General features: G+C 41.0%; 1 protein-coding gene and 1 non-coding gene across 6 annotated transcripts in view; one reads left to right on the top strand and one right to left on the bottom strand.

The window, feature by feature from the left end:
• The first annotated feature begins 21669 nt into the window (after nt 1-21669).
• On the top strand, nt 21670-21760 carry TRNAY-GUA (transfer RNA tyrosine (anticodon GUA)). Its single transcript is given in 2 exon segments — nt 21670-21706; nt 21725-21760. It is a non-coding gene; the product is annotated as a tRNA-Tyr (tRNA).
• Nucleotides 21761-22860: 1100 nt separating this feature from the next.
• Nucleotides 22861-26705, bottom strand: part of LOC131246596 (3-isopropylmalate dehydrogenase 2, chloroplastic-like) — a 50259-nt gene continuing 46414 nt past the window's right edge. For 3 of the 5 annotated variants that reach the window (XM_058246865.1, XM_058246904.1, XM_058246896.1), the window contains one exon: nt 23433-23864. In XM_058246865.1, the coding sequence (XP_058102848.1) occupies nt 23784-23864 (81 nt within the window). In that variant the 3' untranslated portion in view covers nt 23433-23783. Of the gene's footprint in view, nt 23393-23432; nt 23865-26705 lie in introns of those variants that run through there. The other 2 variants (XM_058246875.1, XM_058246886.1) reach the window with 2 other exon arrangements.

Genomic DNA, 26705 nt, shown 5'->3' on the forward strand with positions numbered 1-26705 from the left:
CGAGTACATGGACCCCACCTTGATGAAGGTATTGCATCCATGCCTTGGACGTCCAGCAGTCTCTGCTGCTGGACTGTGTAAGGGAAAACACTCTAGCAGCTTCAAAAAAAAAAAAAGAAGAAGAGGAGTTAATATTTAAAAAATATATAATATATTCATATATCATAGCACGTTGAGGTGGGCCACACGTGTGGACCCACCATCATATATGCAATGAATCCCTATTGTCCAGAACGTCCAAAGAGTCTGGACAGTAGGTACTTGAAGTTATGAATATATGTATTATATTATTATATATTTAATTATACATTGTACTATATTATATTATATTATATATATACATGCACGTATAAATTATACACACACACACACACACACACACACACACATATATATAAGAGAGAGAGTGAGGGAAGTGGGGCGGCCCACGCACCTGGGACCCACCTGACAAGCAGAGTGGCCGGTGTCCTCGCTCTTGTGGGCCCCACACTGATGGATCCAAACTGTTCGTCCATCTGGCATGCCACATGTGCCCCACCTTGATGTATTGTGCTACCCACGCCGTCCATCCAAATTTCTTAGGACCCACCTCTTTTTATGAGATTTGCACCGTCCATATGGGTCTGAACGGTGAGTATGAGCAGTGCTGCCACCGTGCAGGTATATGTAATATATAATATTATATTATATATTACATAATATATTAATAACATTATATTGGTGGGCCACTATGTGGACCGCACCATGATGTATGGTTACATCCATCTGACATGCATACGGCCCCACCATGATGCCCGTGTTGTATCCCTACTATCCATCCATCTGACGTAGCTATGGGCCCCACTGTGATGGGTGTTTTCCATCCAAACTGTCCATCCACTTAGTGGGTTTTAGACCGTCCATCTGCTGGATGGTCAGTGCCCCACCCATGATGGATGTTATCCATCCAAACCGTTTATTCTTTGGTGGGCAGCCACGTATGTGGACCCCACCTTGATATATATGATTCATCCCAACCTTCCATTCATTTGTCAGCTCATGTTAAGACTGAGATCAAATTAAGACAGGTCTAGTATCAAGTGGACCACACTACAGAAAGCAGTGAAGTCAAACGCCCACCATTGAGACCCCCTTTGGGTTACAGAAGTTTTGATTCAATATAATATTTGTTTTCCTTCCTAGCTCAAGTCCTTGTAACCTTATGAACAATATGGATGGAAAATAAATACTATGGTGGGCCCACTAGAAATTTAACTATGGAAATCATTATCACCACTGTAATTTGTGGTATGGTTTAAATGATCCTTTAGATATGATTCATTTTTTTATGCTCTATAATGATCTCTAACAATGAATGAATGGTGTATTCGACTCGGCCCATTTGACTTGGCCCATTTGATTTGTCCCATTTGATACGGCCCATTTGATTCGGCCCATTTGATCTAGCCCATTTGACTTGGCCCATTTGATTCGGCCCGTTTGATTAGGCCCATTTGACTCGGCCCATTTGACTTGGCCCATTTGATTCGGCCCATTGATTTGACCCATTTGATTCGGTCAAGTATATCTAAGAATAACAAAGGCACACATCACAAAATCCACTAAAAATTTGAACTTTTACAATCATCCAAAAGGTACAAAAGGACATACATGAGAATAAAAGGAAAAGAGAGAGAAATCAGCAACACTAGAGTCCTCACTGCTCAACTCTGCTCCACGCTCTGCTGCTACGGCGCCTACCTAGAGTCTCCTGCACGCATCAATCGTGCATAAGCTTATAGAAGCTTAGAGGGTGGTGTAAGTGTGTGACAATGGTGCACAGAAGAATAGAATGAGGTATAAGGAGAGAAGCATAATCAATGAACATATCGCTAGTCTTACCAAGGCTTACCATGAATGCGATACAATAAGTAATGGGTGCCATACCAAGGCAATGTATGAAAGGGGGGCTTGTACAACCAATGCTAATGCGATGCAAGTAATGTCAGTGCTCATATCCAAACCATAAGTCAAGTAAATTTTCAATCATAAGGAAATCACCGGGGTCCATCACACTGCTGAATGACTGCCGCTCTACAGACCCCGCACAGTCAAACGAGCGTAAGAGACCTCACTACCCGCCTGTGGACAACCAATCACCAATAAGGCCTGAAGGTAGCGGACCCATTTACGAGCTGGTCAGACTCAGCCTAGCAATGCCTCCTCACACCAGGCAGGTAAGGCCACACCCCTATCCAACCGACTACACGATAGTGGGAGTCGCAGCCTAACGGTATAAGGCCCTCGTGCGCTCATGTATTCCACCCGGTCACGGCGTTGGAGCAGATCCTTGGTACCATGGAAGTTTTGGAAATTTCACCCATGGGCATCCTATGCACCCGGTATGCTCAACTAATATTTTCGGTGTCCACACATACGGCCATCCACGAATACCCCTGTGGAAGCAAGGCCCTGATGAAGTAAGGGCGGATATTCACAAGATATGCAATACCAGGTGCATGAATCACACAATCACACATGCATCAATTCCAAGTATCCATCTCTTGAGGAGATAGCAACATGTCCTACACAATGACACAGCCATGGCCAATCATACCTCAACCAATCATGCATATGATGCGTATGGGAGTGGGCCATAAAGATGAATAGGGGTGCCGATGAGGTGAAGATGAACTCTCTACCTAACCATGAAGGGTTTAGGTACTTAACCAATTCCTCATAAGGAATACAACCTCTAGTGGGGGCCCATATACCTGGGGTAGCCCACGAGACTAAGGAGAACAATGGCCTAAATAGATGAAACGGGCCTAGGAAGGGTCTATGGTGGACCTTTAACCACCCATAGAAGCCCGTGGGCCTACCTTAGGGCCACCAATGTGGACATCCAACCACAATTGGTCCCCAAGAGGTAGCCCATCTCTAATTGATCATGGATCAAGGCCCAAGGCCCACGCAACATCAGAAATAAGAAACGGGCAGCCATAATCATATCACAAATACTCATGTTGGGCTTCAGAAAGGCGGCCCAAGGCCTATCTACAACATGGGTCCAAGGGAAACACACATAGCCCAACCCATATATATCGCTATGGGCCCATAGGGGAAAGGTTAGGGCCCAACATAAAGGCCACTAATCCCATATATTGTGGTGGCCTAGTGGGCAGCCCATTGCTCAAACCACATGGGCAAATGTCATGCTCTTAGTCAAGTAAGTTGGGCCTACAACCCGGTCCAGGTATTAAAGTTGATTTGGTGGGCAACCAAGGGCCCATCTACTTGTGTAATCCAGCCCACTAACCCAACACAATAGTATGGTAAAAATGGCCCAAGAGTTCAATGGGCCTATCTGGAAAGTTCTAGCCCAATTGGGCCTAAAGAATTCAACAACCAGCTACATTCATGGACCCGATTAAATTCAACTGTGGTGGGCCTCAAAAGTGCATTTATCAAGCCCAACATTTAAGGAACTAAATGTATAAATTATTTCCTCTAAGATCTTCACAATGTGGTGGGCCTTACTCTTCAAAATTTCAGCCCAAAGGCCAAGCATAATTATAACATGTTGCTGTCTTAAATTTGGGCACTCCATTGGAGTGGGTCCAGGCCCTTTAAAACTCTGGAAATTAAGGGCCAAGGTCCCCCTCATCATGCATACAATGAGAGGTAACCCAAAAAGGTGGCCCACCATCAGAGGAAATATTTTTGAATTATGGTTTTATTAAGGCATATTGCTGGACTGTACAGCGAAAATCTGGCAGTCCAACTATCTTTGCCCATTTATTTGGACGCCCAAATGAGGTCCGTTGGAGCTAAAATTTTACAAAGTGACACTACCATAGGTGGGACACACTCTCACAAAAATTCAGAATTTTTGGACATCTGTAAATATTTTAATTCATTTAAGAAATCCATCTGTCCTGAAAATCGGACTGATCTGGACGCCATGTTATAATGGGCCGGTCCAGCCATCACTACGGTGTGTACAGGTGTCCATTGGCCTCAAAATTTTGTAGGTGGGTCCCACCATGGGTGGTCCATCTTTATGTAAATTTTTATAAGAAATTTTGGAATTCTAACCTGTCTAGGGTGGATTGCTCTGGAACAGTGCAGAAAATTCAGACTGTCTACCTCACTTGGACCACACCTTTAGGACCCCTATGAATGTCAGATTGGGCTGAAATTTGGGAGACATCAAGATGAGATCCCCACCTTTTAGAAAAGTATATTTGGTGGTTATGAATAGTCCCCCAAACAGTCCCAAAATCTGGTCCAAAATCAACCAGAAACTGTCCAGAAAATTCTGGACAGCAACATGTACTTGGGTAAAATTAATTATATAAGCTAAATAAAAAGGGGAATACTCCAAGAACTAGGTGCTATGGCCCTCCCTAGTGGGCCCCACAAATGTCCAAAACAAATCCCAAGGTTACCACACTTGCATGCATCAATAAAGGTCAGCAAATGGGACACCCAACCATAGTGTAGGTGGGTATGGATGTCCCACCCTAGCTGGACTTTTCTGGACTGTCCAGGCCCACCAAGTGGACCACACACATCATCAGCAATCATAGGAAAGGTAGAATAAGAGAAATAAAAACATTCCGGCCATTGGGAGAAGGCTCCGTCACTATTGAGCCTTCCCCAACACAATCACACCCATACATTGCATTTCCATCTATATTTCACCATGGATCTTCATCATGCATAATCTATACTTGAGATGAATGGATGAGATACCATCTCAACCATGATGCAAGGGTCTAGATGACCCATCAAGTTATGGAATGTGGAGAACCCTCCATGATGGGGTCAATCAAGAGGAAACCCCATGCATGGGACATGCATGCATAAGATGGACCATTTGGCCACATCCAAGGAATTGTGTAGGATCTCCACCATTGATTGGTGGGTCCTATACTTTCCGAATGAAAGAAGAAGATCTACACTATGGAAGGGATATTGCATGGAATAAAGAAGCACCCACCTAAATATCTTCACCAAAACTTGGATCACCAAGCTCCAAATGCTCCAAGGAACCAAGATAGATGGATGAGATGGGTTTTTAATGGATGGATTAAGAGGAAAAAGGAGGAGAAGGGGCTGGAGAATTTAGAATTTTTTGGAGGAATGTTGCTAGGGAAGAAGAGAAGAGAGAGAGAAATGAGAGGGAAAGAGAGAAAAATCTCTTTTAAGCTAAGTAATCATGAGTTTCTTACCTAGGATAGAGAAGAGAAATCATGGTAATAGGGAGTTAGAAACAATGTTGTAGGGTTAGTAGACTTTTTAGGTTAGTGGGTGGTGTTTTAGAGATGGGTGGTGTAGGGATAGGGCCTAGGTAGTGTGTGTGTGTGTAGTGTGTGTTGGAAATAGTGTAGTGTGTGTTGGAAATAGTTCCAGAATCCCGATTACCGAATCCGGTGCCGATAGCCTCCGTAGTACCCCATTCTCGAGTCCTAGCGTCCATACGCCAGATTCCGATCCTGGGATCCTAAAAGGAGGATTTTTTTTTATATACATTTAACTCGTAATAAGCATAACCAAAAGATTACCCAATTGACAAAGGCAACATCATCATCACATATCCACTAATATAATCATTTGAGTACAATGCTGAAAGGGAAAATACATATATCGAAATCAAAGCTCCAGAATACAACTGCACGCTCCAAGCTCAACGCTGCTGCAACCTAATAACACCTGCACGCATCTATCGTGCATAAGCTTATAGAAAGCTTAGGAGGTGGTGTAAGTGTGTGCACAAGGTAAGTGCCAAGTACTCAATACAATGTCATTATCATACAAACTGGAAGTACTGGTAATCCATAAATCGTACAATATCGGAATAAGCAAAGATACTAGCAAGATCATGAATTATCTGAGTAAGCAGAAATACTGATAAGAGCAGGAATTATCAGAGTAAACAGAAATACTCACAAGATCATAGATCATACGATAACAGAGTAAGCGGAAATACGAGTAAGTCCATGAGCCAATCAATATCAGAATACGCAATATATAACAACTATGCAAACGAGAAGTCATAAAGAGCCAAATATCAAATGCCGAGAATGCAATGGGGTATATAATTCCTTATGTGTTCACAAATACGTCAGCCATATCTAGACTATATAAATGCAGAAGCACAGTAACCCAAGATGTCGTATGCCGCGGATGTAATGCAATATGCGGTGCGAAAGGAATGACCATGCTGGAGTGTGAAGTCGGGATGGTAGTACGTAGTATCGCAGGCTATGGGGTCCATCACAAGGGACTTCTATCCAAACCAGTCTCATACCTAAATTTGGATAGTCAGACTCAATGTGGTAAACTCCTGATCTCAGGTTAGTCATGCGCCCCAACCGAAATCCTGGCCATTGCGAAGGCACACGTAACAACTAGTTGCATACCACCAACCCGAGTAGATAGTGAATGAATGAATGCATGAATGAGTATGCAACTCCTACTCAATAAGTTCACATATCAGTACAGTTCATCTCTGAGATCATCACCGGGGTTTAGTACACTCCAAATGGCACTGCCCCTCTCCCAGCAGCATAGTCCAAGTGAGCGTAAGAAACCTCACTATCCGCCTGGCTAATAGTTTACCAATACCTATCCGGCACGTCGATAGCGGACCCATTTATGAGCTGGTCAAACTCAGCCTAGTTATGCCCCCTAACCTCGGGCGGGTAAGGCCATACCCCCTCTCAACCAACCACAACATAGTGGGAGACGTGGCCTCTTGGTATTCGGCACTTGGGCGCTCATGTATCCACTCGGTCTCGATGTTGAGGCGTCCTCTGGTACCAAAAGGGTTTAGGGATTTTCACCCAAGGTCATCTATGGAAGCCCATCTGGCCATCCACGATATGCCTATGGAGGTTACGGCCCTGAGGTCGCTAAGGCGTACAATAATCATAATGCAAGATGCATGAGTCATACAATCCAGTCATGCATCAATCCTGCACATACCGTGTGCTCATGTGAGATAACCTCCACCTATCAGGGAGTCTCATAATAACATACTCAATGACATATGCAATGATCAACCACATCTCATAACAAACATGCGGATGATGTGTATGGGCATGTATCATGATGCTATGTTGTCACATACTCATAATCGGTATCAATAATTGGCATCGACAATCGACCTCGACAATGTGGACATTTAACCAACATTACCCCCAAGGAATAGCCCACATAAATCCTAACATATAGTGGACCCATGACCTCACACAAGGGCTAAATACACAACACCATGGGCCTCACTCAAGAGCTTAATATACATCACGATGGGCCTTTCACATGGGCCTAACATACATCACAATGGCTCCATAGCCTAGCCCTCAAACACACCACAATGGGCTTTGTACAATTATAATGGGCTGCGTCACATGGGGCTAATACGCATCACATGGGCTACATATACATCACAATGGGCCACGTCCATGGGCCTTTATACATCATAGTGGACCTCAACCTACGAGCAGAATATACATCACAATCGAAATCCACAATCGGCCACGATGATTGGCCTTGGTTGATAATCAGCCAATCGACCACAACAATCATAATCGGTAGTCGATAACCAGAATCGGCAAATCAGTCACGTCAATCAGAATCAGTCAATAATCAGCGTCATTGATTGGTCGAACATGGCCTATGGGAAGATCACAATATGAAGATTCAACCATCATCGCCCGACAAAGTGGACATTTAACCAACATTGCTCCCAAGTAGTGGCCCATGTAGAGTCAAACATAAGGTGGGCCCAAATATCCGACAGGTGGCCTCAAATAGTCATCACAAGTGGGCCTTGCACGCGCAGCACATAGGCCTACGCATCACCGTGGGTCGATACATTGGGCCGCTCCATTAGCCTAATATGCACATCACGGTGGGTGGCATCATTGGGCCGCATCAATGAGCCAGAAATACATCTCGATGGGCTTCATCACATGAGTAGGAATATTTCACAATGGCCTCACTAAATGGGTCGGAAACACATCTCAATGGGCCACAACGTATGGGCCGAGTATATATCACAATGGGCCACGACCCATGGGCCGCTACCCGTGGGCCTCAAATACAAGTGGGCCACATTAATGGGGCCCATATATAAACCTCAGGTGGGCCCTGCTCATGGGCTTCAAATACATAATATGTGGGCCCTACCCATGGGTCTTATACGCTTCAAATGGGTCACGCGTCATGGGCCCAATACATGTCATAATAGGCCTTGCATCAATGGGCCGCACTAATGGGCCTCGTACACATTAAGTAGGTTGTATCAAATAAGCAGCACTAATGGGCCTCGACCCATGAGCCCTGATATATATCATAATGGGGTGCCTACCCTGGATGGTGTGGATAAAAATACATCCAAGTGGGCCTGACAAATGGGCCACAACATACATCAAAGTAGGCCTCATAACATGGTCATACATACATCAAATGGGACACACCAATGGGCCCCATGTATATCAAATGGGCCACACTCAAATATAAGTGGTGATAATGATTTCCACTACTAAAATTTTCAAGGCCCGCCATAACATTTATTTCCCATCTAATCTAATCATAAGGTCTCAAGATTTCAAAGATAGCCATTCAATCCTCACCGTGCACTATGGTCCACTTGATAAATAAATCTGGATTATTTTCATCCTAAACCTAAAAATCATTTTTTCCAAAAATGGTTGGATGGTTGGATGAAACACATGCATCATGGTGAGTCCCATAGGGATGGAAGGCATAGATAAGTCACATATCCCGCTATGGAGGTCCACAATTGTGGACACAACACATGCATAAATGGGTCTTAAGTAAGACCCACCAAAATGTTTATTTTCCACCCATCCTAGGGCCCAACATACTGTCCATCCAAACTGGGGCCAACATGATGTTTATTTTCCATCCAAACTAATCTGGTGATAGGGTCACATGGGCCTAGGGCCCGCTATAATATTTATTTGCATCCAACCTAGGCCACTGTAATATTTATTTGCATTCAACCTGGGCCACTGTAATATTTATTTGCATCCAACCTGTTAATAAGGTCATATAGACCTGGGGCCCACTACAATATTTATTTATTTATTTATTATTATTATTATTTTAACCTGTTGATAGGGTCACACGACATTGGACCCACTACAACATTTACTTGCATCCAATCTGTTGATAAAGTCACATGGGCCAAGGGCCCACCGCAATGTTTACTTGCCATACAACCTCTTTATAAAGTCACGTGGACTAAGCCACCGTAATATTTATTTGTCCACCAAACTTTTGGTACGATTATGTGATCTTGGGGTCCACCATGATGTAGTTCACAAATCCAACCCATTCATTGTGTGTGTCCCACCAATTTAAGGGTCCAAACAGAGTTTCAGGTGGATCCAAGCTGCATGTGGACCCCAACAGTTGATTCCATGTGGCTTGACATACCACCGCATGAAAGATGATGGTGTGGGCCATACGAGAACGTTTTATAACTGATTTTTAGAACCAACATATCAAATAAAGGGACCTATCAAATGAATGGCGTGGATGTAGAACATACATCATGGTAGGGTCCACCATTGGGGCCAATGGGATCCTCCCTACTTAACGTTGGACGCCCAGAGAGTCTGGACGTCAATGTACATGCATGCATATATATTTATATATTTTTTTTAATCCTAGGTGGGACCCACATTAACCAGATCTACTCCGTCCATTATATGTGTCCCATAAAGTTAGAGGTCCAAACCAAGTTTCAATCACATCCAAGACTCAAGTAGGCCCCACCAAATGATTTTATATGTTTAGGCATGTTTTCATATGATTTTAGATGGTGTGTCCCGCCTGAGTCTCTTATAAGACTGATTCTTGGAATGGACATATATTTTGTAGGGACCCATCAAATGCACGGAGTTGATGGTCGACACGCATCACAGTGGGGCCCACAGCTGGAGCCGTGAGGCCCAGCTCGCTGGCCGTCCGCCAGCCGCAGGCAGCGTCTGCTGCGTTCTGACAGCAGCAGCGCTGCTTCTGCATGCAAATTTTTTTTTTTTTTATTTTTCTACGGTTTTTAGTAGGTGGGGCCCACCTAAGATAAATCCAATCCAGCCATTGAATTTTATAGCTCGAGACAGACTCATTGAGTCTAATATGCAGTGTGTTGTGGTGGGTAAAAGCATCAAGGCGAGTTTTAACGGTTAACCTCACTATTCCCTATGGTATGGCCCGCTCGATTATCGGATTGACTCCATTTTCTGGTTCAACGCCTAAAATGATCTGGGAAGTGGGGTTGACGGTGTGGATTAGACCGATACATCAAGGTGGGGCCTGCATAGGCAACCCTTCCCAAAAGCCTTAAAATCTCCTCTCTTTTTTTTTTTTTACGCTGTGTGAAGCACATCCAGCGTCCGTGGATGACGCTGGACGGACGAAGTGAATATGAAAGTTCTTTAAGGTGGGTCCCACGTTGACGTGGCCCACCTTACAGGATCAACTTGATATTTGTGGTTTTTCCATCACCCACAAGATAGGGCCCACATAGCTTGGACGACCATGGGGTCCATCTGATGGACAAATATACATCACATCTTATTGAGTGGGCCACAAAATAAAGGAAGAAGAGAGAGAGAGAGAGAGAGAGAGAGAGAGAGAGAGAGAGAGAGAGAGAGAAGGAAGGAGAATCACCCACTTTACTCTTTTTCTTCTTCCCATATACTCCAATGCTTCTATGAAGCTCTTTCAACGGTGAAGATGATAATCTAGAGGTTGGATTGGTGGGGATCTAAGGTAGATGGTGGTTGGATTTTTGGGATGGTTGGACGTCCATGGCTTTTGCAATGGAGAGTGAGGAAGAAAGAGGGAGGGAGAGAGAGAGATAGGAGAGAGAGAGAGAGAGGTGATGGTTTATAGGTAATTAATGAGTTGACTTATGGGGAAAAGGGAATGGGTGGTTATTTATGAGTTATGGCTAGGGGTAGGGTAGGGTGATGTCACCCCTAGGGTGACATCATAGTAATTATATTTTTAGGGAAGTACAATAAGAGGGATAGGTGGGTACCACGATCAAGCGATCAATGGTCGCGATTGTGCACGAGCCGAATCTCATAATCTGAGCGTCGCATTGACGCACGAGACGTGTCATCGGAACCGCGGCGATGGCGCGGTCACAATGACATAGGTCTCGGCTTGAGTCGGTTCGGGTTTACAGGATGTGACCCAAGAGCGTGCGCAAATGCTACTGCGGGTCATTGAAATTTGATCGGGAGGACCGTGAAAATTTACGAATAGTACGGGCGAGAATACGGGTCTTACATGTAGTGTGTGTTGGAAATAGTTCCAAGAGATGGGACCTACCTAGAAATCCATGCACACCACCCCTAGGTGGGCCGCATGATCATGATCAAGGGCTTAGAAAATGAAATGTACCCAACTTACGATCTACACATCGGATGGATGCACAAGACGCGCCGTTGGAACCGCGGCGACAATGCAGTCACAATGGTATAGGTCTCAACTCGATCCGAGTCGGGTCTTCATGACTGGGCTCACGGATGACCGCAAACACTATCCAAGGGTCACGGGTCACCGAGATTCGACCGGTAGGACCGCGGATCAAGATAGACGGAATGCATACTCACACACACACATTTACACATGCGAACTCGGGTCGGGTCTCACAACCCTCTCCACCAACAAAGAAATTTCGTCCTCGAAATTAAACAATCTTAGACAAAATAAAAGACAAAACACCACCATCATATAGCAATTATCTAGCCCATTTGATTAGGCCCATTTGACTCGGCCCATTTGACTTGGCCCATTTGATTCGGCCCATTGATTTGACCCATTTGATTCGGCCCATTTGATTCGGTCTATTTGATTCAGCCCATTGGTGCGGCCCGTGGATGTGATCCACTTGATGTATTTGATGGCCCATGGGTTGAGGCCCAATGTGATGTATATAAGGGCCACGAGTGAGGCCCAATGAGATATATGTGGGGCCTTTGCATGGGGCCGAATGTGATGTATATGAGGTCCATTGTGATGTGTGATTACTCCATGATGTATGTAATAACCCTTGTGTGAGGCCATGGACCCACTATATGTATTGCTCTACTTGGGCCACTTCTTAGGAGCAATGTTGGTTAAATGTCCACATTGATGGGTAATGATGGTTGAATATCCACATTGTGACCTTCCCTTAGGCCTTGTTAGGCCCATTCTCATCGAGGCCAATTCTGATTGTCGAGGCCGATTGTATAGGCCAGTTGTCGATACCGATTATGAGTATGTGATAGCATAACATCATGATATCTACACCTTGGGCCCACCTATGTGATGTATCTGCCACACCGTCCAGCATGGGATGGTGTGCCTGCCATGATGTACGTGTTTGATCCCTACTGTCCACGTGGGACATAGGTAATGTATGTGCCTTATATCCTGACCACCTATGGGACGTGGACCCCACACAACGTATGTTTTATCCACACTGTCCATGGGACGTGTGATCCACCTTGATGTGTAATTTCATCCACACCGTCCAGGGACAGGGGACCATCGTGATATATGTTTTATCCTTGCTGTCCATGGCCCACTTGCTTTATGTGCAAGGCCCACCTATGATGTATATTTGAGGCCCGATGTGATGTATTTATGACCCATGTGCCGAGGGCCATAGTGATGTGTATTAGGCCCATGTTATGCAGCCCGTTGCGATGCATATTAGATCCATGTCATGGGGCCCGACATAACGTATGTTAGGCCCATGTGAGCAACCCATTGCGATGTATATTAGACCCATGTCATGCGGCCCATTGTGATGTATATTAGGCCTAAGTATGTGGCTCGTTGTGATGTATTTAAGGCTGATTGTATAGGCTGATTATCGAGGCTAATTCCGATCGTCGAGGCCCAATGTAATGTATATGCAGTCCATATTTAAGGCCCATTATGGTGTGTATTCAGCCCGTGTTTAAGGCCCAATGTGATGTATATGAGGCCTATGTGATGAGGCCCATCATGGTGCATTTGAGGGCTAGGTGATAGAGCCCATTGTGATATATATTAGGCCCATGAGAGAGGCCCATCGTGATGTGTATTAAGCTCTCGAGTGAGGCCCATGGTGTTGTATATTAGGCCCTTGTGTGAGGCCATGGGTCCACTATATGTTAGGCTCTATGTGGGCCATTCCTTGGGGGCAATGTTGGTTAAACGTCCACATTGTCGAGGCCGATTGTTGATGCCAGTTATTGATACCGATTATGAGTATGAGATAGCATAGCATCATGATACATGCCCATACGCATCAGCTGCATGTTTATTATGAGATGTGATTGACCATTGCATATGTCATAATACAGATGGTTTATGAGACTCCCTGATAGGTGGAGTTATCCCACATGAGGGCACGGTATGTACAAGATTGATGCATGATTGGACTATATGACTCATGCATCTTGCATTGTGTGATTGTGATTACTATATGCCTTAGCGACATCGGCCGTAGCCTCCAATCATGTCATGGATGGCCGGATGGGACACTAAAAATTTATTACTAGCATCGAGCCGCCATAGATGGCCCCGGGTGAAAATTCATAAACCCTCTTGATACCAGAGGATGCTCTAACGCCGAGACCGAGTGGATATATATGAGCGCATGAGGGCCGTGTACCAGGAGGTCGCGTCTCCCACCGTGTCATGGTTGGTTGGGAGGGGGTGTGGCCTTACCCGCCTAAGGGAGTAGGCATGGCTAGGCTAAGTCTGACCAACTCCTAAATAGGTCCGCTATCGATAAGCCGGGTAGGCATTGGTATACGACCTGGTAGGCGGGTAGTGAGGTCTTTTCACTCGCTGGGCTACGCCTGTAGGGGCGGTAGCCAATTTGGAGTGTACTAGACCCTGATGATTCCAGATGGACGGTATTGTTATGTGGACTTATTGAGCAGGAGTTGTATACTCATTCATTTATTCATTCACTATCCACTCGGCCGGTGGTGCGCAACTATTTGTTATGTGTACATTCGCAATGACCAGGATTTCGGTGGGGCGCGTAACTACCTGAGATCAGGAGTTTGCCACATTGAGTCCGACTATTCAAATTAAGTATGGGACTAGTTTAGATAGAAGTCCCTTGTGATGGACCCCATAGCTGCGATACTACGTACTATCATCCCGACTTCACACTCCAAAGATGGTCATTCCATTCGCACCGTATATCACATTACATCCATGGCATATGGCATTTTGGTTTGCTATATTTCTACATTTATATAACCTAGATAAGGTTGATGGTATGTAGCTCTTTTGAATTACATATTGTATTGCATCCTCGATATCCGATATCCGGTTCATTATTTTTCCGCATTATATAGCCGATTTACATTACTTTCTCAAGATATGACATTGGCTTGCTATGTCTTTTCATCGCATATCCTGGATGAAGTTGATGATATTTTTATGGGCTTGTAGTATTTTCGCTTACTCGATATCGTATGATTCATGCCAGTAATTTTGATATTATATGATTAAGGCATTGTGTTAAATACTTGACACTTATCTTGTGCACATACTTACACCACCCTCTAAGCTTTCTATAAGCTTATGCATGATAGATGCGTGCGGTGATGTTAGGTTGCAACAGCGTAGAGCTTAGAGCATGTAGCTGTCTAGATTTTATTATATGCATGTATTTCCTTTTCAGTATTGTACTCAAATGATTATATTAGTGGATATGTGGTGATGATGTTGTTCTTATGATTTGGGTATACTTGTGGTTATGCTTTTTATGAGACAAATTCATGTTGAAAATCCTCCTTATAGGATCCCAGGATCGGAAAAATGGCGTATGAGCGCTGGGAGCCGATAATGGGGTACTAAGGAGGCTGAAGACAACAGAATTCGATTGATGTTTGATAGCATCGAACAATCTTCGATGACATCGAAGGCCTACTCGATGATATCGATTGAGAGTCAGGGATGTCCAGCAACCAACTGGATTTTATTTCTGAAATTCTCGATGACGTCGAGGTCAGTTTAATGGCATCGAAACTGGTCCATATATGTCCAGCAAGAAATTACCATATATTGTCTGATTTGTTCGATGGCATCAAGGAACCTTCGATGACATCAAAGGAACTTTTATGACATCGACAGTGCCATTTTCTACCTGTTTTTTAACCGTTAGAGTTCTAACTGTTTATAAAGGGCATTTGGTTCTTGGGACTTTTTGATGGATTTTTAGAGCAACTATAGGTAGAGTGATTACATACTCATATCCCTCATCCCTAACCTCTATTCCGTGGTGTTCTAAGCACTCTTCCTTAAGATTTTCACTCATATGAGGAATTCAAACTCTACATTAAAGATATGCTTAGACCTTTCAATTTTCTAGAGGTTGGACTTAAGTAAATCTTGGAATATCATTATCCAAATTTTCTAGGAGACCCATCTAGGTGAATCTCGTAGAAAAAACAACTTCTCACTAGTTGTATAAGATTTAACCAACCTCGCATCACCTTGGTCACCTAGGAGGAGCATCATATGTAAGGTGGTTGATCGTGGAGCTGAAACCTTAGTGAAGCAGCGACAACATGATCGGGGGAGCATCGGGGATCTGATTGAAGCATAAGAGAGCAGAGATCAAGCAACCCAAAGAGGTGCTACAAAATGGGGTCAATCCGACAAGTAAGTTGTCAATTGTAAGAGTCTAAGTTTACTCTCTTTCCTTGTGTAAGATTGAGGGTAAGAGTTTGTAAACCCAAATTCAACAAGGTTATTATGTAGGACTTGACTCTTTAGTAGGGCCTAAACCTTAGGTTCTTGTGTAGGACCTTGACTCTAGTGTGGAGTCTAAATTCTAAGTTCTTGTGTAGGGCCTAAATCTCTGGGTTCTTGTGTAGGACCTTGGCTCTTGTGTAGGGCCTAAATTTTCAAGTTCTTGTGTAGGACCTTGGCTCTTATAAAGAGCCTAAATTTAGAGTTCCTATGTAGGGATGTAAAGGTTAGGGGTGAATTTAATTTAAAACCTCCGATAGTGAAATTCGGTATACTCATGAGTTGAGTGCGTTCCCCAGGAGTGGACTAAACAAGTATTAGAACCACTATATATGATTGTGTTTAAGATTGTCATTTGTACATTTATTTAATTATGCTTATGAGTTTGAATGTTTGAATTATGTATACATGATTATATAAATGCCCAGTGTTAATAGGAAGCACATCGTGCACAAACATATACACTATCTTGTTATAAACTAATTGCCTTAATTACAAATCATTTGTAGTCTATGTAATTGGACCTTCTATTGACTTGAAAGCCTTAGAGTTATATTGCCTTACTTAGTTTAATTGCTAATTAGTTTAAGTTAAGCAATCATTATTTTTAATAAGCATAATTTTTAAATCGGTCCTAATCACCCCCCTAGGACATGGCCTTCATTCCTTAGCCCCGCCAAGCTTACGCACTTCACGCATAGCGGCGAAAACCGCAATTTCAAACATAAGTTTATTATCTTCATGAAATATATACCATAAATTTACATGATCATTAAACAACAATATGAATGGCTTGAACGATATGAAAGCATTATGCATATGATGAGAATGGATTAAAAATTAAAAAAATTTGTAACCACTATTTGTCAATTAAAATTAATATGAGATTTGGAACCGCATGTGCTTAGCTTGTTATGACAAATGAACATATTAATAAATATATTGTGCCATTTGTAAAGAAAGTGTGGGATTTGGATGCTTAAATATGTGTTTGACACACATCAAAATAAAAAAATGTCCATTACAATTGATTTTCATTATTTAATTTGATTTAGTAGTTTACTGTATTAATATTCATTACTTAGCAATTGAATATGTTTATTTTATTATGTTTAATATAGATGTAATAAGTCTAACTTGAAAGTAACAATTTAATAGAACTCTAATTGTTAGTTTTGACTTATGTATTTATTTTCAAGTCGAGAGGCATAGCACCACCATATTAGAATTAGTTTTTTCTTTGTAAAAAAATAAAATATTAATACGTTGAGATTAATAAATACAATCATATTCATATAGTCATCTAGGTCCGTTGAAATCTTACTCCAAATGAATCGTGGGGGATAGATATAGGAGGAATTGATTATATTACAATGATGATAGCTGCAACAATGACAGTTATGGCCGTCGAAAAGTGCTATACTAAATATTTGCTGTAAAATTCTTCAAAATGTGCTGATCACGAACAAGAATGAATCATTAGTGAAATATTAGGGTGACTGACTTAAATTCCATATCTTAAATGAGAATGAGTAAATCAACATTATTCAAATTATACTCTACACTCCACAAGACACACTATCTAATGTGAAGCATGTCAGTATAGAAGAATAAATGATAATGTTCCTCCGTACTATCAGCCACAATGTCCATAATTGTGTAATAAGTCATTGCTTATTTTGATTTGGTTATACTGTAAATAGATATTTCAATAAAGTTCTGGATACATTATTGACACTTTATCCGAACTACATCAAACAATTAAGAGCTGAAACTCTACCAGAGATTGCCTAAAACTTTTAATAGAGTGACTACTTCTAGGTGAGATGACATTTACGAAATTATATTATATTTATTCTTATTCGCACCCATATTACGAATGACATTTATCAATATAGGACTATATCGGCACAATAGATGAAACACATGTACGACACATGTTCCAGTCTTAGAGAGTGGTGTTTATCAAAATATAAATGGAGTTGTCTCACAGAACGTAATAGTTGTCTTTGACTTTGGTATGAAGTTTACATACATGCTTGTGGGATAGGAATGATTTGTTTTAAATGCACGTGTCTTACACAGTGACCTGACTCTACCACATGATCGATTGAAGATTCCAAATGGTGAAGTAACAAATATAAGAGAGATACACGATACATGACCAATGTAACAAAATAACTAATGTTATAAAATATTGATTTATATTATAGGTAAATTCTACAAAGTTGATACCGGATATGCTCATTTATCCAGGTTTCTAGCACGCTATTACGGTGTCTGCTATCATCTTAAAGAATACCGAACATGTCGTAACTCATTGAATAAGAAATAATTATTCAATTACAAGCATACTCAACTTTAAAATGTTATAGAGCGTTGCTTCGGAGTCATAAAAGCAAGATTTTTAATCTTAAAATTGCTTCACAATACCCCATCCACAAATAAGCAAAGATTATTTTCGTATATTACTTATTACACAACTTCATCCGCATATGTGGTAACGAAAACCTAATAGATAATGACAGCATATCACGGGAGGGGTATAAAGGTGGTGCTACCTTTACCGGTAAGATATTGACCGTTGATGAAAGTCACATTATCATAAACGCAACACGGCGTGAGAGAGATGCATAGGGAAAATTCAAAGATGATATTATCACTAGGATGTGGAATGATACGCATCAAGTAAGTCACCGAAATTTAAACTTAAATAAATGTTAACCTATTTACGAGACGTGCTTTCTCATTTATTTTGTCGAATGCTTTAGTTTCATACTACTCTTTTATGCGGCATAAAGAATTTGTGTACATAAATAGTTGTTTATATTAATCATATCATAAATTTCAATTATACTCTTTTAAATTGTATAATGTACACAATTTCATATGATGATATTCAATAACCCAACCCCTCATTCTTTTGTAAAATTTTAAAGTTAGTTTGGTGAATATGTTATCGAAGTATAGAATACAACCTTAGCCACTAACAAAGAGTCCGGAAAAATCACTGCAGAATGGAATGCGTAGGACAATACTCACATTAACGTCTAAGAGAACATCGAAAAAATACACAAGCAAATTGTCTGAGGACGCTAGCTCAACAACTAGGTAGATCTGTTAGACGGATGAAATTGACAATTATTTTTTAGACACCCTGATTGATATTATTGCATCAGGCCGCAAAAATGGACATAGATTTAAGAATGAGTTATTTAAACCAATTTTTAATAACATTCTGAACAATATTGGAATATTTCTAAATATGAAAAACATTATAAACCGACTTCAAACAATTAAAAAATATTACTTTACAATACATGATTTATAAAGTACAAACAGCTTTAGGTGAGAAAACAATTTGAAAATTATTATTGCTATGAATATTATTTGGAAAGATTGCATTCAGGTGAGTATGGAGCTGTCAAAGACAATTTGTTTCTTAAAATATTTCTATTTATTATCAAATGTCATATCACATGAGCACCTCTATTCTTATTTTTTTTAATAGCCACATCTATTTGCTCAACACATATACGAGAAGCCTCATCCGAGATATGATGATCTAGATTATGTCTTCGGGAATAATTGCGCTAGTGGACATCGTTATACTAATGGGAACTTTAACTCATCCACTACACCTTGTCAATCCAATGATGTCTATGAATGGGACATCACAAATAGTGGATTTAAATGAAGACACAATACCATTATTATTGGATGAGTACGATAATAGTACACCTGACATACGTTGGTTGTATGGTAGTCATGATGGTGTTAACTTTGCGACTCCTAGTCCAACAATAAAGAAAAATGATGTGGGGGAACACAAACAGCACTGTGAACTCCCAGAAGAAGGATAAGGTATTCCACCTAGGTAATATAATTGGATATGGTATATCCGATATAATTGATGCAATGAAGGTAATTGTGATTACCGTGAAAAAATGTAAAGATTATGGATGGATATCACAAATTATTCCAACGTTATATGAGATGAAGAATGATCACCACAAAAGTTGTTCTGTGTAACGAAATTATTCGCTGAGCGAAAATCGTATGGTGCGGTATTCTTGAACCTCCAATAGGAGAGGATGTTTGAATTTGTGATGATACCGATGCGCGAAAATGGCTTGCTTGACCGAATCTGTGGATCTAATATATGAGGAAAGTAAATATTTTACTTAACTTTTACACATAAGACATTTGATATTTTGTTTAATTTTAAATATGTATTTAGGATAAAGTACGGCTCATAAGTATTGTTAATTGTGGGACCAACATTTTCATATTTGTCCAGGTGATCATCGATATCCTCACATATATTGAATGATATTACATTATCATAATATAACTATGCATATATTATTGTTGTTGAACATTAATTCATTTGTAGTGCCCATAAATGATCATGTTGCTTTCATAAAACTGTTATCTGTGATACATTAGTATTCCCCAATTTGAGGGTGAAGTGTAGGTCAAATGGTATATATAATTTAAGGTGGACAATTACATGGAATAATGGAGACTTTAGTCTCCACAAATTTGAATGTACATATTTATATTGTTTTTCATTTGCTTGTTTCGTACTTGGTTCCTAATACTTGTTCATCAAACTTTTGCCGAGCATGTAGAAATTTCCTCAATACATATTCAGGAGGATCAACCACACAATACCCGTAAGTTGGAAGTGTTAGCATTCCATTACAAATGCCGATCATTACATTAACCAATCTCATATTCTATTTACTATTTTGAATCTTTTTTGTCCTATAGATGGAAAATATATACGTTGTGTTCAATGGCCGCTCCCTAGGCATTTACCATACCTAGGAGGATTGTTGTGCGTAAGTCCTCGGATACAAATGTCCGACGATTAGAGCATGTAATAGTACCGATGAAGTATTTATTACATGGGCTGCGTTCTTAGGAGAGTTTCAGTACCCTACTGTGCCAGTGGGAGATTTTCCTCCCCACTGGATGACGGTTGTTGGTTAGCTATACATTCCAAAAATGAAGCCGATTCAAATTTTATGTGGACTACACATGAAACATCCATTATTGAATCGCCACCATTAAAAACTTCATGGGCCACTGAAATGTTTATTTACCATTTAACTTGTTAATAAAGGTCACGAAGACCCGAACTAGGAGACAACACTAATATCAGCTTCATCCAAAACTTTTGTGGCTCACGAGAAGTTTTCAAGGGTTAATTACCATTGTTTCTTATACCATGGTCAACTTGAAATTTGGATCTGCTTCATTTTTTTTGAAATCAAGACCTGAAATGATTTTTCAAAAAGACTGAATGGCCTGGATACAAGTCATATACATGAAGGGTGGGCTCCAAAGATAGGGATCCCACATCCACCGAAGCTCCGTCCGTGTAGAGAGAGGGTAGGTTTGGGGATGGCCATTGGCCAAAGTCTGCCGAGGGACGGCAACTGTAACTCGCAAAGCACACGTGTGGAGGGACACTAGACACTTGCCACGCACGAGAACTATAAACGCTCCTATCAAGTGGGTCCTATTTTAAATTACTTGGTCTGCCGGGTCACGGAGCTAAGCTGAATCTGGACCGTTGATCAGATAGTAGATCAGCCTGATTTTTTGGCTTGCAATCATAGGCCACACAATGAGAATCTGGGATCTGGTACGTGCGCGCGATGCTGACGCCAGTGATTACGCTTAGCAGGGCTTTGAGAAAGACCTTAAAGATGTAATGGTGAGAGAAAATCGACCTTGCCGATCGATCCTCACACCGAAACGGATACCGATCATTAAAATCAATGGCTGTGATTGTGTGACGTAGATCAGCGAAGAACTAATTACATCTGTATCATATGTTTAATTATTATCATTCTTGGGTTTTCTGTCAACGATCCGACCTTAGCTCAGTTGGTAGAGCGGAGGACTGTAGTAGTTGCCTTGCAGTTAAATCCTTAGGTCGCTGGTTCGAATCCGGCAGGTCGGACATCTCTTTTCTTTCTTGTTTTTTCTTCTCTCCTCTTTTACCGAATATTGGGGACCATTCAGTTACATAGAGATCAAATGGACGGTTAGAAATAAAGTGGCGTTCCAATTTTTGGAAACCTATACAAGGAATCGGGACCGGTTTTCTATTATTTTTATTTTTGCAACCATGAATAACTGTACTATCAGTGGTCCACTTTATTTACAACCGCTAATTATAACACACACAAAAAGTGTCATTAGCATACATATCGTTGTGTGTGATAGCTGTATGTGAACTTTCACGTTCTTGATGTTCACCTGGAATGAAATAGTATCAGCTGTCCATTAATGCATCACCCCACCTTGATAAGTAGATCAGCTTCATTTTCATGCCAGCTGATCCTATTCTGATCTGCGATCATTTTCTCCTTTGGAAAGTGCAGGCAGAATGGGCCCCACAATTTCGTATGGTCCCTATGGACTTGCATGTGTAGTGGCTGACTATCACTGTTTCTGTACTCCTAATCTCTTCAGTCGGGGCTCATCACAATAAATAGCAATCGAAAGCACTCTAATCCAAACCATCCAAAATTATGGGGTCTGGCAGACGGTCCAACGCCCAAAACTTTTGAAGATCGGGCAATCTTCACCATCCACATCCAAAAAAAAAAAAAAAAAAACTTGGACCGCCCATGTACAGGGTTGGCGATTTCCTACAAGTGATCGACTGGTGGAAAACGCATCCAAATCCCATTCTGGCCCATCTTTTCCACTGGAAGAGGATCTTGTGTAGTCAAGAGGACACCGGACATTATCAATTTCCACTAAAAACTAATGGCCCACTTAAGTCGATGTCCTAAATGAATTGACCAGAATATCAACGGCAGAAAACAAGGCCACGGTTGTTTCCATTTTCCACTTTCTGTGTTGCCCCAACTACCACAAATCAGATATTGTACCCACCCCCCCAAATCATTTCCTGCGCTACCTTCAGTTTCTCTACATCCAAATGCACTCTTGAGAATCAATTGACAAAAACTCCGAACTGATATGTAGTAGCGCCGGCCGATGAACAGTAATATATGGTAGAACAAACTCTCCACAGGACGTGGCAGGGTGATATATCATCGATCTGGTCCACCCATATACTGCACCAGGACATTTTAAAAGTAAAACCCACGATCAAATCATATCCATTACTAGTGTACAGTTTGTTACAGATACTTCCAGTGCATAATCCAATAACTGATTTTGTTCTCCATCGTCACTTTAATGGACACAAATGAGATGAGATATAACGTATAATTGAGAATGATCTTCGATATGAAAACCATCCATACCAGGGCCCGGCACATGGGCGGACCTGATTTCAACATCTCCATACCGTGTATCGTGCGGAGATGTGCCCTAACCATATTACGATTTTTCCACGCTAAACTGTATAATCTCCCCATAAGTATTGAGACAGCAAAAGTTAGTAACACAACATTGAACGGTCGCAGCAGATAGGCAATGGGAGTTAGTTTTTGTGAGTTTGGCTGACCCCACACTGCCGTGGACCCAGACCATAGAGGCAGCCCCACATGACAACATGTGAGAAGGCCAAGCAGATACAAACCTTCAGCAGGACTTCACTCCCGAATCTCATATTCTGATTGCCAAAAAATAAAATAAAAACAATAACAGAGCAATAACCAGAATAGTCAGATAAAACATAAATCCATCAATAATCCATCCATAATAATACAATAAATAGCCCATCCCTCGAGCAATTACAGAAACTAATTATAAAATTCTACATGAATTCCAATGATTCTAAGATTCTCCCTTCTTTTTTATTCCCCCCTCTTAGATATGATTACTGAGAAAATTGCTGAGATTCAGGATCAAAAGAACAGGAAAAAAAAAAAACTCATTAGTGAGGAGTAGCCTGCTCCTGCAGTGACTTTTCCTCCACCTCTTGTTTTCTCGAGCTTCAAAGTTGGCAATGAAAGCCATGATCAGCGTGAAAGAAATACCTGCCAGCTACTTCCCATCTGATTTCAACAAGAAACTGGAGCGGGGCTTAGAGAATCTAGCAACTTCAGCACTTCTTCTCCCATTGCTTTGCATCCCACCAATGTCTGAAGAAGGTAATATCAGTTATTATTCATACGTAAAGCGGCCGCAAATAAGTCAAGTTTGCATGGATCTCCATTGTCAGAAACTAAAATATCTACTACTTAGCTAAGGAAATTCCAAGATCTTCATGTTCTACTTGACGGCTTGTTTGGGCAAATGACCAAATCTTGATGACTGTGGTGGCATGAAATACAGAAACATATAAAGCGGGAGAGCCGTTCCCAACCTGAATAGCTAGTGGGGTAACAACAGGTGGTTTCAGTCCAAATATGAGTTTTGGACATACTCTGTCCACTTCACCTTCGGAACCTGGAACACCAAAGATGCACCCAGGACCTTCCTTAAATAACCCATACAAGGGTGAGCTAGGATTGGAACACAATCTCAACGTAGGGAGGTTGCCCAAATAAATAGTGGTAACCTTCTAATTCTTGAAGTTTCTCCAAATAAAGTGGTAAGCTCGTAATTCTTGAAGTTTCTCCAAATAAATAGTGGCAAACTTGTAATTCTTGAAGTTTCTGGGTGGTTGTAGGAATCAAAGACATACACTCTAGATTAAAATAAATAAATAAATAAAGAGAAGAAGAAGAAGAAAGAAGCAACAATACATATCAGAAATAATAGGTGATAGCAGTGCTTGTGAAACATAGACAGGGACAACTACAGCATAAGAAGGTGGATACTGATATGGATATGCTATCTCACCAGTAATGTACTATTAGAATTTACTTTATCATTTTGCTTGAACCATTTTAATCAAGTAATTGATTTTAATTGACTGTTACTTGAAACTTTTTAACTTCTGATTTTAATACCTGTAATGTGCAATTAGAATTTATTTTTATCATTTTACTTGAACCATTTTAATCAAGAAATTGATTTCAATTGACTGTTACTTGGAACATTTTAACTTGTTGATTTTAACCAACCTATGTAATTGACTATTGCATGGCACCTATGAGAGTTTTGTGCTCTTATTACTGATCCCAAGTCAGACAAATGAGGACAGTTGTGTCAAGTTGGTAGCTGGCGTGAAACTTTTGCTACAACTTTTATCATGAATCCTGACAATATGATATTTCAAAAGATTTTTCTGAAAAAAAAAAAAGGCATTTCAAAAGACTCAAGGACCTATGGTTTAATTGAGGATATGGTCCACTGATGGAGTGGATGTGTCTGATTAGACCACAAATTACAAATGTCTAGAAAAGCTCTATTGCTATTTCTCAAGGTAATCCACATCATGTAATGAAAGTGAAGGGCCCATGACAAATAACAGAATGCTCCAAATAATCGATCCATTTACCAAGTAAAGTCCACTCCATAGTAATATCCCAAACATTATTGACAACCCAATCGATGCTTCAGGTAACACCGCGAAAGCATCTACTATTCCTCTCTCTCCAAATCGACCACCAACTTGCGAGGAAACAGAGTCTCCAAACTGCTTTTGCATGTTTCCGGAGAGAAACTCCATGCCATGCCAAGAAGAGATCATCAATATCAAAAGGCATAGACCAGGCCAGATTAAACCTTCCAAGTTCCAAGAAGCGAAACCCACACTCAAATTGCAAAGGTGCAGTGGATAAAGAGACAGTTAACCAACTCAGCATTGGACATGCACATAAGGTATATATTTGGGATGATCATGGAATGCTTTTGGAAATTGTAAATCATTAGAACTCTATTAGCCTTCAATTTCGTCTAAAAACGACTTGCAAACTTTATTATGACCTTCCCTCACTGGTTGTACGCTGATCCCATTATCAAGAAGTGTATCCACAGCTTCTTGTAACAATTTCTCATGACACATTACGTATTCCCCTGGCATAGAACTACTTGTGTATTGCTCCAATAAACAACTCTTTGAAAGAATTCATTAATATCCGAACTCATTAGGTTAACCCCATTTATCTAAATGATTAGTCTCAACCAGTGTTCATAATATCGATACTATTGGCCGATATTATCGTTATCGCTAGCTAGCGATATGAAACTCAATAAAACTTGCTCAGAGATGAAAAAATAAGGAATTTTGTGTATCGTGCGATATATCACAAGATATCTCAAAATATCGTGCGATATCGCCTATATATCGCAAGATATCGTGAAAAATTGTGTGATACCAACAATAAAGCAAGCATCATTTTCGGCGATACGAGGCAAAATCCTCGCTACTACCCCCACAAATTCGAAAAAAAATATATAAAAAATCTCTCTTACCTCAAAGATCTGTATTAGGTAATCGCCTTCGACCGAATTTGGTGGGCCAAACATCGAGCTGGATCAAGTAAAAAAACCTTAAAAACCCAAAAATCATATTCCTGCCGAGGCTATGAGGATTTTGGGAAGGATTTGGAAAAGGGATGGGAGATTTTTGGGCTTTCGAACAGATTCGAAATCGCATGACCTTACGAAGCTTAAGGAGAAGAAGACGAGGCCGAGGGTTTCGTCAGCTCGCTTTCTCCTTAACTAAGGAGTGGATTTGATGCGACTCGGGTGTATTTAAAACAGTACAACACTTACGGTGGGGCCCACCTTGATATATATATTTTATATCCATTCTGTCCATATGTTTTTAGGTATAAATTTAGGTCATAGGACAAATAATGAGGCAGATCCAAAGCTCAAGTGGACCCCATCACAAAAACAGTGGGGATTAAAAGCCTACCATTAAAACTTCTTGAGGGCCACAGAAGTTTTCGATCACGTTGATAAGTACATATCTTCATGTACTCATGAACAGGTTAGATTGCAAATAAATATTATGATGGGCCCTAGGAAGGTTTCAAGTTTCAACGGTGGCTGGATTGTCCCTGTTGTTTTCTATGGTGGGGTCCAAT

Source organism: Magnolia sinica, chromosome 1, assembly GCF_029962835.1.
Source record: "Magnolia sinica isolate HGM2019 chromosome 1, MsV1, whole genome shotgun sequence".
NCBI classification, from domain to species: Eukaryota; Viridiplantae; Streptophyta; class Magnoliopsida; order Magnoliales; family Magnoliaceae; genus Magnolia; species Magnolia sinica.